Genomic DNA, 13,888 nt, shown 5'->3' with positions numbered 1-13,888 from the left:
AAAAGCACACTAATAAATATTTGACCCTGAAAATACAAAGTTTAACTGATCATGGAGACCACAGTGGCGGCTTTACCCTTAGGGGTAAAACCTGAATGCCTACACAAGTCCCAGTGGGAAGATTCAGGCGCAGTTAAATCTTTTTCCACAGGATTTAAACACAGCATAGGCCATTTTAAAAATAAGCACTGTTCACTGATGATTTTATGTTTAATACGTTTAAATAAACTTGCACTTTAAGCTGAATTAGTTTCATATGGTGTTGCACTTGCCATGGTGTTGCTGAGCCAATCACACTTTATAACTGGAATCTAATTAATACAGAAACACGTTTGCCAAGAACTTGAATATGGAACATCAGCCTGCAAACATTACTACAGTTATGTGCTGAACACACTGCAACAAATGGAACAAAATATCTCTCAGGCGGGGAAAGCAGAACATTTAATATACGTTTTATAGCTTCTCTCCTAAAATGTCTCCAAAGTGTGTGAAAACTAGTTTTCACTGAGGCACAAATCATATTCAAGAGAGTTATGCGGTTAATATCATGTGATGCAACAGGATGAATACATTGTAAATATAGTGAATTTTTATTGTGCAGTAACCATTTATACTGGTGTATTAATCTAAATTTTAAGTGAGTGTCTTCACTTTAATATGGTTCAGCCTAGTTCTTAAGTATGTTGCAAAAGAACCTTGGGTTCACTGATTGTGCTTTTATAGGCTGTAAAAGCAAATAGTGTGTATTTCAGGATGGGGACAGGGATGACCTCAGTGTTTTCAACACATTCGGACCACTACCAAGGGCCAACCAATGGCAGTACTTGCCGCTGTAGGTCAAGGCTTTTGCATGACACCTGTAACAATGGCAGGCAGGTCAGTCTTCATATTAATGCCTCACTGCAGAGCCTGTTTGAGGATAGCTTCCTCCAGAAGGGAAGGAGTGAATTCAAAAGACTATCACAGCCAGCTGTCATTCCCTGACAGCTTCATTCTACCCCTCACAGACCCACATAAACCGTGTGCTTTGCCATCTGTATCTTATTTCAATTCCCACTGATGTTCTGTCATAAAAAGGAGGAAAAGAATGTGCTGATGTTTCATGCCTGAACAGATATTTTTATCATGATATGCTTGCTTGACATATTTTTATTTTTGCACACCATCCAAACAAAAGGGTACCTCTATAAATGTATCCTAAAATATAGCACTTATATATTATATGTACTTCCATCTCTATTTGTTCATGGACAGGTTATATTGACACACTATACTAATAAAAAAGAAACTGAAATACATACAGAGAACTGATTTTTAAAAAGGGATACTCACACAAATGCTCAGAAAGGGCCATTTATGGATTCCCTGTTTCTGAGCCCTAAAGAGCCATGTCTAGTTTGGGAGTTTATAGCATGGAGTATGAACTGGTTTACAATCCCAGCCTGCATTTTGTGAAATCAGCATAACCACTCCTGATCCAAATAGTCATGCACAATTTTAATCATTATCATTTAAGTTGTCTGCTCCCTCCCTGCTCAAAATATATTGAAACATAACACTCAGTTTCAACTTCTCTCTTACATACATTATGCCAATATGCATGCAATGCAAGTATTGTCCCAGATGCAAAATTAAATGTGAATGTCTCTGGAATAGCAAGAACTAACAGGGACAGAGTGAACAAATGATTCAAAGACAGCAACAACCCTCCACCCCTATGAAACACCTTCAGCACCCAAGGGCTTCCTTCACTCTCACACATCTCCTCAGTGTCCCCCTCAAACATACCACCAAAAATACACCAAAAATCCAGTCATTTATGATTATAGATCCCATTATTTAAAGTGAAACAAACTGTATCAGGGCTGTGAGATTTATTAAATAAATCCATCCAATTACAGGTAAAAAGACCATGACTGAGGCAGTTCTTTCAGAGGCAAGAAAATTGATTAAAGCCTCAGGTCTGTTTTGTGGAGTTTCAGAGTCTTTCAGATGACTTCCGATCATTTCATTCTCACACATGAAATCCTCAGAGCAGGATGTGATCTCAACGCAAGGTTTATCCAATTATTCCAACTGATTAAAAGCCACAGATGAATAAACCATTAGTGTTTAAATTCATTACAATTTAAAATACCTCTCCTTGATTATCAAGTCGTAAAATTATGCAGATGATGGATAAGTATTATTGGGGATGTTAAGCCTTCCTATGGTACAGTATAATGTGGTGAAGGGGGTTGCTCTGGCACCAGAAAAATTTTAACTTTGCAAAAGTCTCAGTTGCCTCGGTTAACCAGGATCTTCAATTTGCATAAAGGCAGTATGTCTTTCTTAAATCAGCCTAATGTCCATGACTTTAATCACTTAAAGAAAGACAAGGGGGTAGAACTTGGCATTGCAATATCAACCTTTTCATGCTGAATAACATGACTGGGGTCTGTAATGTATCTTAAACCTAATGTTACAAGGAATAATTATTGGTTTAAACGTATTAATAATCTTAAGGCTGATACTTCCATTCAGTTTTTTCAGGCAACAGTGTATCATGGTGGTAAGGAGCAGGACTCACACCCAAAAGGTTGCCAGTTCAGTTCCCACTGGGGCACTGCTCCTGTACCCTTGGGCAAGGTGCTTAACAAAAAATTGTCTCAGTAGAAATACACAGCTAAAATGGGTAACGTGTGAAAAACTGTAACCTACACAAATCGCTGTGGATAAGAGTGTCTGCTAAAGACCAACAATGTAATGTAATGAAATTCAACAAGCAGGTGAGTGATGGGTAAGCTCCAGTCTGAAAACTGGAATTTAATGCTTTTAATTCAGGGACATGCTGTAGTGTAGCTAGTGGCCTCACTTACTTCGAGTGACCACGCCCTCCAGCCTGATAATGTTGGGGTGGTCAAACTGGCCCATGATGCTCGCCTCACTCAGGAAGTCCCGCCTCTGCGCCTCTGTGTATCCCGCCTTCAGAGTTTTGATTGCCACGCTGGTTTCCTTCTTTGAGGGCTGCTTCAGACGACCACTGCACACCTCCCCAAACTCACCTACAGGGTGAAAGCCAGCCCAAGGTGTACTAAGACCACAAAAACAGAGACACTTTTGCCATCATCACTGGCCCAATCATGGACATCTTTGGGGGGAACTGTGATTACTGAGACACTTAGGAAATGCAGTCAACGATTTTAGACAGCAATGAAAAAATGAAATATTTTGCATTTAATGTAATACATTTAAATCCACATATCTTGGATGTGACATTTATTGTGATTGTCCTGTATATCAGCTCAAATATAAAAAATGACAATATAATAATGAAATATGAATTCAACTTAAGATTCAACTATATTTCATAACTACATGACAAGCTTTATGTTGCCTACTTTACGACAATATACAACCCAGAGAAAATATTTTTGGAATGTATCAGTTGTATAAATCAGTCTTGCAGAGCCATCGGTATTTGGCATTTGCTTGGCACCACCCACTAAACACACTTCCTGAGGCTTGTTTTCAAATTTGCATTAACATTGTCCAGAAAACCTGAAAAAAAAATCTATCCAGCTATGTGTTAAATGACAATTCTTAATTAACCTACTTGTTTAGTATAAAAGGAAGGAGAATGTTCCTCTGGAGAAAGTGGTGTCCCATTATTTATTCTACGCGATACTCCATTTTCTGCAGGGGCATGAAGCACGTGACATCATCCTGATGTCTGCGCATCAGCTTCTGATATCAGAGGACCCCCTCTGTGCTTCTTTTAGAGGAAACCACGGGGGTGAAATTCAATATCCTAGCAGGAGGTTACCTAGACTCCCCTGCTGCACTGCCATGTCCTCCATTAAACCCAGTGAGGTGGCGAGAACAGATGCTGAGAAGAGCTTTACAACATCGCAGGGGCTAGAATAAGAATGGACCTCCCGATGAGGCGTTAACTGGTTTTCATTTGTGCCAACTGTCAAAACTGTTACGGATAAATGTCACTTTTAAAACAAAGTTTGCCATCTGATGTAGCAAACCTCTTGCATTAACAGGTACATGCTCAAAATGTTTTGCTCCTACCTGCACCAACTACCTTATCGATAGCTATGCAAGAGGCATCCAGCTCTCTGGCAAATTCATGGATGGCCTGACTGGGGTCCTCATAAGTGTGCGGGTCCACGTAGGTCTTGATGCCTGGAAGTCTCACTGAAAAATCAAGACATAATGACTGTTCTTATTCCATGGAGAAGAATTTTGGAGCAGAGATAAATTCAAGTCACCTTGAAACCTCATGTTTTATTTTGTATATGGTAGTTAGAGGCAATTATTCATGCACCACAAAATATTAATCTTGATGTGGCTTTGATGTGTTTTAAATAATTTGTTGCGGTTCCAATATTGAAGAGGTAGGTAAATAAACCACTGTGTACTTTTTGGAAAGAAAAAATTAATAATCTCTAAAGATTTATATGGGCAATAAGAAATGGAAAATCACACAGAAAACGTGTGAAAATTTGACACCACACATTAACAAAATACATCAGAAAATAAATAACAAATTTGCATTTTCAGCATTAAAAGTGGGCACAAAGAGTTGAACTGAGGACCAAAGACCCCAACACTGAGTAAGAGCAGAGACATTATCACAATTAGACACACAGACAAACAGACAAGGCAAATGCTTACAGTGGCCATTGCCAAAGTGAAGTCTTTTTTCATCTGGATGTTTTGACTTGCTGTAGCTGCAAAACCTGCCAGTTAGAATGGTCATTATTAATTACACATATTTCAACAATTACATACCTTTTATTTGACTGATCTACAGTATGAGACACCTCAAGTGGTAACTTTAATATCAGCCGCTACGCAGCAGATGCGTGTAGGAGCAGGGCTGCATAGCTGTTTTGCTATGCTATGGAGCAGAACGGTATTTGTGAGTCTTGAAATAACCTTTACACTTACACAGTTTTTCAACAGTTAGGCCTGCCAAGATCAGCTGTTTACATGACATACCATTCTACTCTCTCATAGCCCGTTGCATGAAGTAACAAATATAGAGAAAAAAAAATAATGCATTTTCTGTCAAGTCGGTTGGCAAGGACGACATGATGACAGCTGATATGAATAGGCGTGATCTTCACTGTGAACACATGTCTTTGTGTATCTGACCTGTGGCAGGGTAAATGTCTAAAGATAAAGATAAATTGTAGCGTGATGGCTTAAAGCTGCACGCATCTGAATCCCGGCATTGTTTCGTGAGGGTGTGGTTGCACTGACCTGCCAAGCAAGAGGTACGCCACTGCCACCGAGAGGATGACAGCCACGGCTGAGGAAATGGCGATCAGAACCACCTGGCTGTTCTCTCTTGAGATGGAGAAGGCTAGAGAGAGCAGAGGGATAGAGTACTCTCAGCAATTTCAGCCTACTCAATACCATCCACCAACAGCAAGACAACCCCTCCAAACCTCCAAAAATAGATTTTTCAACTAAACAGCACTATCTTTCCACAAAATATCTTGTTTTGAGAAATGTAAGTGTGGATTTTTTAGATACATCTAAAATTAAACTGAAATAGTGCCTATGAGTCCCTCTACTTGAATTGCATGGACAGATTTATTTTGAAGAGAAATTCTCTCAGCACTCCCCATATACTTTTGAACAGTTTTGTCTGACACAGAGAAGTGGGAACACAGACAGACAGGAATAGATCTCACAGCAGGAAACAGCAGAGGTGCTTACAGTCGGGGCTGGTCTCGAACTCAAATTTGGGACTGCTGGCCCCATACCCAGCAGCGGTGCGTGCCCGTATCTGCAGCAGGTACGTAGTGTCCGGTTTCAGACCATTCAGAGTCACATTGGTGCCCTTTGCTCTCAGGATGGTGTAGCTCGTCTCTTGTTCCTGCTTCAAGAAAACAACACAGACAGCAGAGAGACGTGAGCTAGAAGACACATGTGGGAATTGTATAGGAGAGTGTTCCAGGTCTGCAGCATTCTAAGCGTTCACAACAACAACCAAGTTAAGAACTCATAAAGTTGTGTCTGAGTCTGTGCAGTTAGGCACACCGTAATAGAGACAGCATTACATTACAAGCTAATTCTGAAGAATACAAAGAAAAAATCACTTTTGTTGTCCTCTGAGCTTTTGTAATTGAAAATCATCATCATAATTAGAGATTAGTTGGTGTGTCAAAGCTATCTTAGGACGTATGATTGTGTGCGTCTGCTCAACCAGTTAACACACATTCGTGATTGGTTTACTGCTCTATCCTGTCAATGTCCTTAAACACCTACAAGAATGCAATGAAATAACTATTTAATGACTCCCATTGATCAAGAAGACAAATCAATCTCACACAACCCCTAAGTGAAACATCATGGCCATGGAGGGCCATACTATTTCTTTATTTTTATTCTAAAATAGAACGAGAATTCACAATGCGTGTTTCATACACGGCTCCACTAGCAAGGGCTCTGAAAAGGCTGTTGGTGTGTATTACATGTACTGTGCAAAAAACCCAATTCCATTCTTGATGTCTTGGCAGATGAAAATAATACCTCTACATAGGGCTGTATGTTTCTTCATTTAAGCTGTAAATCTTTTCACAGGTTGTCACCATTCACTGGTTTTATGTGATCGCCTAAAAATCAAACACATGTGTCTAAACTCTGGAGAAACTTTTCCTACCATATGTCCCTTAGTTCATCAGCTTTTTATATACAGTAGAAGTTGACAAGGCATGCAATTGTTACTTTTCTAAGTATATGTGCTGTTGGAATTTTATGTGCATGCCATATGCTGTTATAACAATATAAATATAGCAATCTAGACGTTTGGCTTTTCTGCAGGTAATGATATGAATAAAGATATAATTCAGCAAAAGTTTCCTTAACCAAAGTTTGTGTCTAAATAATCACTTTCAGTTTGTCTCCAAAAGCTGCTAACAAGTTACCACCTATTAAAGTTGTATTTTAATCTGTTAAATGTGTGTATAAATGCTAATCTAAGATCCTCTCTGTTCATGGCTTACTATTTAACATTTTTGTAAATAACAGATTGCATCCGATCATCTTCATTAAAAACTGGTTAATTGTAATTGTCTATGTGATTGTGATTGTCTGTCAGGTAGCCAGCCACTGGCTAATGAGTCCCACCTGCCTGATTGTAAGCTCATTAAATACAGGTGTGTCTGGAAATGCAGGGATAACAACAATGTTTGGTTGTGACTTTGTTCAGGCTTGTTCCAGTGCTTTGTGTTGAGGTTGACAGTGGAATTTGTTTTCTTTTTTTTTCTTTTTCTTTTAAGCTACAGCATGATTGTTGTCTGTCTTTCCATTCTCAGTGTCTCTTATTTCATTCCAACATGTTTCTCCAGCATGTATCCAACCATTCCTGCCAGTGTCTGAAACAGACCACAATTACAGTGCAGACACCAGCTGTGACTCACCCAGAGACCACCACGACAGCATTACACACTACCTCTACCAGGCTGAAAATCACTCTGGTTGCACTGTTGGGTGATTTAAGGAAACCAACATACTTCTACAATTAAAGCGTCTGACAGAGCATTCTTACAGATCTTTCACAAGCCTTTGCAAAGCATAAAAGTCCAGAAGATTTTTCCAGCTATTATTTTTTTCCATTAGTAAATCTGGAACCAGATTATTTTTTATTATTATTTGAAACCTGTAATTTGCTCATCATTCTGAACAGTGATAGTTCATAGACAGGCTAAAAGAGCAGAAGATTGATGTGTCAGTAAATTCAATAGCCACAATTGTGCAAGACATACCCACCTCTGCGGTCTCAAGAAAAGGAACCCAGTTGTGCTAGTTAAAGCAGTGTGCCAAACAAGACTTCTAAACAGAATCTGTAGATGATGAAGACTTGCTCCACTGGTATTGCCATTTTGTGTCTCAATAACCATGACTTCAAAACAACTATGACTGAAAACTATATTGCGGTAAACCCAAAAATCACCTTTTACGTAAACAAGTGGGATAATATTAATATTTAAATAATTGGTAACATTAATATTGACACTGCTAACTGGTCTTTTTTTAAAACAAAATATTCCTTATTTCTCACCAAAGCCATGGAAATTAAATGTAACATCACCAACTTGTTTTATTTATTGTTAACACTTTATCAGTCACCTACTGTACACATGACATGAGAAAAATCCCACAATACTCAATGCTTGCACAAACACATTTATTAGAAATGTGTTGATGGAATCTGAGTCTGCAATCGTTAGCCACATGCTTGAACCCATTCACTTTACCAGGCTCATGTCTGCATTAGGAAGAACAATAACTGCTCCCACCTTCTCGTAGAACTTGACCTCATAGTCCAGGATGATGCCATTGGGTCTCTCTGGCTCCAGCCAGGACAGGGCAATGCTGTTTTGAGACGTCCGGTCCTTCTTAATGACCGCGACAGAGGATGGTGCTGAAAAAAAAGGCATAGGTTTAAACTTCTTTTGCTCTCGTGGACTGATACTGAAGTTCACTGGAAGTTGTTGCTATCATTGTTATTATTAGATTCTAATATGCAGCATAATAAATACTTTATTATAAGAGGGAGAGAGACTAAGTTCTACCATATATTTGCCCACCTGATCCACAGATCTCACTTCAGGAGCACAAATCTCTAAAGCTGCAAGTGTATATGCTCTTCTCGTTTCCTTTGCCGTCATTGTTAAAGACAAAAAGCCAGTCCAGGAAAAAAAGCCAGGAGGAACATCAGCCAGAATCAGGCAAGGACTAGCGGGAAGTTATTCCACATGTTCAAAGGTAAGAATATTTAAGTCAGTCAGACACATCTGTGTTAGGGAGATTAAAATGTGTCTAGACTGTTGGTCATGTATACCACAACTAGAATGATGTACACTGAAGTCCTATATGATTACCATGGCTTTGGTGGCAGCGATGCTCCTTTCTAATGCATATCTTTTGGTATTGACATTAACTGGCAATCATCAAACAATTAAAGCAACTTTATAACACATAAAATCTGTTATATTAACAAATATTATAAATATTATAATTTAAAAAATTACAGCATGAACAGATGTCAAGGGCAGTGAAGTAAAAGCCTGCTTTATACCTAAACCTAATCAGTTATTCGTACTAAAATAAAGGATAAAGTATGACTAGATATTGTGCAGATCATTCAAGAAAATTTCATTGTTTTTTAGTTGTTTCTTTTTCTTCTTTTTGGATGGCTCAGTTCATCATGATGCTCAGTCAGTGCTTCCTTTTATGTATTTTTGTCTTATTTGATTTCATGCCTTAAAAGTTATGTTTATTTCCATTGGCAACGGGCAGTCTGCAGATGAGAGGACACAAATCATTTCACTTATATATACATATAATGCATAGGACATAATGCATAGGAACATGAGACAGACAATTACCCCAGTTCCAGTGCAGAACGCATGCAGAATTCCAGAAAGCTGTACTGTCGTCAGATCGTAAACATTCTGAATGCTTTTCGAATACTCAGACTGCAACAGTCACCTGATGGCAGTGAACAGGCACACTGCTTCACAAAGGCAGAGAGCACTAGTTCTGAGCACTAGTGACTTCATCATATGCACTTAAATATTACTTCTGTGCACTCAAATTTTGGCACTTCTCTCTAGGGATAAGGAATACACACTCCTTTTAATATGAGCCATACATAATAATTGTTGCTAGAGAATACAAAATAATTTCTCAGTCAGGGAAGATGCGAAAAGGCCTGATCCGTCTGAAGTGTCGCTACTATAGCGGCAGTCTTTGCCTCGCGGCTAACCCTCACCATGTGAGGAAAAGATAAGTGAGAGATGAGTGCCTAAATTCATATTTACTGTCCATCTTTTCAGAGGATTAAAGTTCTGTCATTCCAAAGCAGCTGTGTCTATCACTGTGTACTGCGGTAATGCACAGCTGTGATCACACACAGCTTGCTTCAGTCTTTGCCGCTGAGTGATTTGTGGAAGCGTGCCAAGCCAGTTTTAGCACTGCAGAGAGCGGGCTCTTGACTGAAAGAGACTAACAAACACAGTGCTTCAGGGGAAGAGAAAATGCAATAAACACACTGCCTGGAACACAGCTAGACATTAGCACAAAAATAGAACATTATTGTTTGTTTATTTGTTTGTTTGTTTTACAGGGAAAAAATCTAATATATGCAGAGCAAGATTCTGACCCATGGGGTCAGGAAAAAAATTGAGATGAGCTATTTAGTTTGAATGTGAGAGCAAGGTCACAACGTTTTCAAATATCGCTCCGCACGAATAACCTCACACGTGTTCCTTTGCATTAAAACATATACTGTAAACAGCCCTGTGGTATAAGGTAACAGAGAAAGTGTAGATATCTCACAAGTTGTAGAAGGATGATAAACAGGATTCATTTAACTTCACTGGAAAAATTCATTATTAAGCATGTGATCTGTGTCTTACTCAATGACACAAGTCTTTTGGATCACTATCCAATCACTGTGATCACTTTCTTTGAAACCCTACTCATCACCCTAGACTGCACAACATAAACATCTCACTGCAGACCAGTGAAGAACAAAAAGAGAAGTCTGGACATGGTAGAATCTCTATTCCGATGTGGTTCAGATGGGCCTGGGTCTGTTTCACTGATTTCATTGTAGCCTGAAAGACCCTTGGACAGGGACTATTGGACTCCAACATCTGACACTGGAAATGTGTCACTTTGGGTTTCATACCAGAGAAACAAGGCAGGCTAAAACAAAATTTGGCTCTGATGTGCACAAACATTTGTTTTTTCTTTTCGGTAATAGAATTCTGAAGTTGGTTGGCTCGTCACTCTGTAAAAATTAATTTGTTTCTCATGGAGGAGAATGATTATAGTCTCTGCAGTATTTGCAGCACTGTTTTCAACATACCCTTTTACAATTCTCAGACAGAACTGGTTATGATTATCTCTACAAACATACTGATAAATTACCAATGAGACCCCATTTTAAAGTGTTCAGAGGAAGTCATGGCCAAGGACAGGGCTGAAGACTGGGGAAAAAGAGATGGTGTGCTGGCTCTCACCTGCTTGGTTGGTCGTTATGGTGACAGCAGCAAACTGGCGATGGGTGGGCACGAGGCTGGAGACTCCGTTCACCGCCTCGATCTCGAAGGTGTAGTTGGTGTGCGCCAGCAGGTCGGCCACGGTCACCGTGGTGTTCCTGAGGCCGGTGCGATGGGGCAGGAAGCGGACGGCCCCCCTGCACGCTTCGCACTGCCGCTGCCCCGGCGAGCACCGCTTGCACACCACGGTGAAGGTCACGTCCTTCCTCCCGCCCATGTCCGCCGGCCAGCTCCAGTCCAGGATGACCGATGTCTCGTTGATGACCGAGATGACGTTGCGGGGGGCGGAGGGCGGCCCTGTTGAGATGTTCGACAGAGAGTGTTGCAGGACACAAAAACACAAGCACACACATACACATACACACACACAACGAGAGAGAGAGAGAAGACATGCAGCATAAGTAAGAAAATTGGACCTGCCATTCCAGCATACCAAGCAAAACTATAAGTTACAAGACAGACAGGGTGAGCATTCATTCCACAAGAGGAAATTAAGTTTAGTACCTCTGTCAATTTGGAGAAAGTATTAGTCAGAAAGGAAATGTGATGGAACCTTAATGGAAACTTAATGCGATGAAAGACAGGATATCTCTCATTTTATCTGACAAAGGAGGACTGTACCTAATGTACAAAGTGCTAGCGCTTTGTTAGCTCTTTTAGACATGGATTGTTTGTTTTGAAATACAAACAAACTATAATTATGGATAAAAAAAATCTAATCATGTGTTTAGATAATTTTTTATGACCAATGATCTTTCTAAACTGAATATTCTGTCCACGTCCTTAATACTCTAGGATGTACAAAATTCCCTATGCTATCGTTAAATTGATCTTCCACTTTTCCAAAAGGATGTTGTTGCAGGCGTGAGGGAACAAAGTCCAGCCAGTGAGACTCCTAATCGGAAAAGCAGGCATAGGAAGCAAAAACAGAATGAGAGTTGAGTGGCAGCACACATGATTCCATAAACAAAATCTCTGAATTCAGTCTATGGCAGGGTAACAATTTACCCAGAATTGAAAATTAAGTTTGACAGAAGAAATGACATGTTTTTACAATGAACGTGCTTCCTGAATAATTCCAAGATTAAAACATTAAGGCTGAGGGGATATTTGCTCAGCAACTAAACCAACATTAGTGCTTCCTACAGAGGATGGCAACGGGTGGAGATGAGTAATAAAAAAAAAAAAAGTTGCTGTTTGACACACTGACAACTGAATGTATATACGTATTTGGGGTGAGGAGAATTATGTGTCTCTGGAGCCAAGCTGTGATTAGTTTCAAAGAGGTTCAGTATGTTTTAACTTGAGTCAAAGGGACACTTAAACACATTCAAACTCCTATTCTAGCAGTGGTTACCTTTAAACACAATGGAAACCCCTTAACAGTGTCAAATATATACCAATGTAAAGAATACAAATATAATTAATACCACTAATAATAATACATTTTTAAATAAATGTATTAAATAATGCTTGTACAAATACAAATATTGCCATTCACCCAAGTGTAAGCACTCCAAATTTTGGTTGCAAGCACCAGGCTTATGTGCGTAATATTAGTGGCTTTCTGTGATGATACTGCTCTACTTCATAAATACTGCTCTTCCTATGACCATTATAATGATACATTATAGAGAGGGTCCCTTGCACCCATATAGAGTTTATTTTTATCTAATCTATTGATTTGATACATGATGATTATCAGTACAACCACCTACATTGAAACTCTAACATTACTTTCACTGAATTGTTACTTTAATAGCTAAAAGTTCATTGATAAACCAAAAGAACCTGTATGACAATGTCTGCAGTTTTTCCTATGCATGGCTATAGCTCAATGATTTTAGTTTATAGTGCAGAATAAAGAGTAAATGAGCTCAGGAAAATTGCTGGGCTTTTTCAACTTTAATTTGCAAAAATTGTATCAATAATGCAATTGATAAACAATAAATTATTTAAAAAAACAACACGTGTAATAAATTGATAATTTGTGGATGCAATATCAAATGAAATAACATACAAGATCTAAATGTGACTGGATCTTAACTGCAATTTCAGTCATGTTAGAATTGCTTGTGAGTTGCTTCATATATCAGTAAAGTTGCATGTAATGACATCACATGCAACAACTGTGTAACTTCAGTTGCAATTACATTTCTTGGCCTAACATCAGCTTTAAAGGATGCTAATATCTTGTCACTTCTACCTCTTGATAAAACAGACTGAAGAGCAAGAGTTAAGCGACTGAAGGAATAAAGAAAGTAACACTGTTGTGTGGTTGCTTAACGATCCTGTAATATGGGGAACTTCTGGCAAATTTCTGAGCATTGCTTTAGGACTACAAACAGTTGTATTTAATATCATAGTATATTAATTTTATGCTTCCATAGTAATAAAATACTTTTATTTTTTTAATTTGAATACCTCCATACGTCTGTGAAGTTTTGATAAAAAAAAAGCCTTCCATGATTCAGCTGCAAGTAGAAGTGGATGCGTTTATGCTGTGTTGGAGTGGCTGGGGCTGTGCTGGGGTACAGTTTGGGGTACATACGCGTGCAGGCCATAGAGGCCGGATCCTCCTCAGAGCGAAAGTAGTCCTTCTCACAGCTGCAGTGGTCGGAGCCCTGCTGCTGGGCGTGGCTGTGTGGGGGGCACTTGGAGCACCGCAGGTTCCCGAGGGAAGACTTGTAGAAGCCAGGCCTGCAAGCTGCCAGGAAGAGGAGGAGACTTAGTGAGGTGTTGAGGTAAGACCTTATGTGCAGATGACACTGAGATATTATTCAGAAAAAAAAAACAAAATAAAAACAAAA

General features: G+C 39.2%; 1 protein-coding gene across 3 annotated transcripts in view; it reads right to left on the bottom strand.

Moving 5' to 3' along the window:
- LOC118788673 (ephrin type-A receptor 3-like) overlaps window positions 1-13,888 on the bottom strand; it is a 54,625-nt gene that overhangs the window by 13,808 nt on the left and 26,929 nt on the right. For 2 of the 3 annotated variants that reach the window (XM_036544660.1, XM_036544662.1), the window contains exons 4-11: window positions 13,630-13,785; window positions 11,040-11,375; window positions 8,307-8,431; window positions 5,722-5,884; window positions 5,260-5,362; window positions 4,669-4,733; window positions 4,063-4,188; window positions 2,862-3,047 (exon numbers count right to left, since the gene is read on the bottom strand). In XM_036544660.1, the coding sequence (XP_036400553.1) occupies window positions 2,862-3,047; window positions 4,063-4,188; window positions 4,669-4,733; window positions 5,260-5,362; window positions 5,722-5,884; window positions 8,307-8,431; window positions 11,040-11,375; window positions 13,630-13,785 (1,260 nt within the window). The remainder of the gene's footprint in view (window positions 1-2,861; window positions 3,048-4,062; window positions 4,189-4,668; window positions 4,734-5,259; window positions 5,363-5,721; window positions 5,885-8,306; window positions 8,432-11,039; window positions 11,376-13,629; window positions 13,786-13,888) is intronic. The other variant, XM_036544661.1, reaches the window with a different exon arrangement.

This window comes from Megalops cyprinoides, chromosome 14 (assembly GCF_013368585.1).
Source record: "Megalops cyprinoides isolate fMegCyp1 chromosome 14, fMegCyp1.pri, whole genome shotgun sequence".
Lineage (NCBI taxonomy): Eukaryota > Metazoa > Chordata > Actinopteri > Elopiformes > Megalopidae > Megalops > Megalops cyprinoides.
The sequence above is the reverse complement of the archived record's forward strand: the minus strand, read 5'-3'. Positions and strand labels throughout refer to the sequence as shown.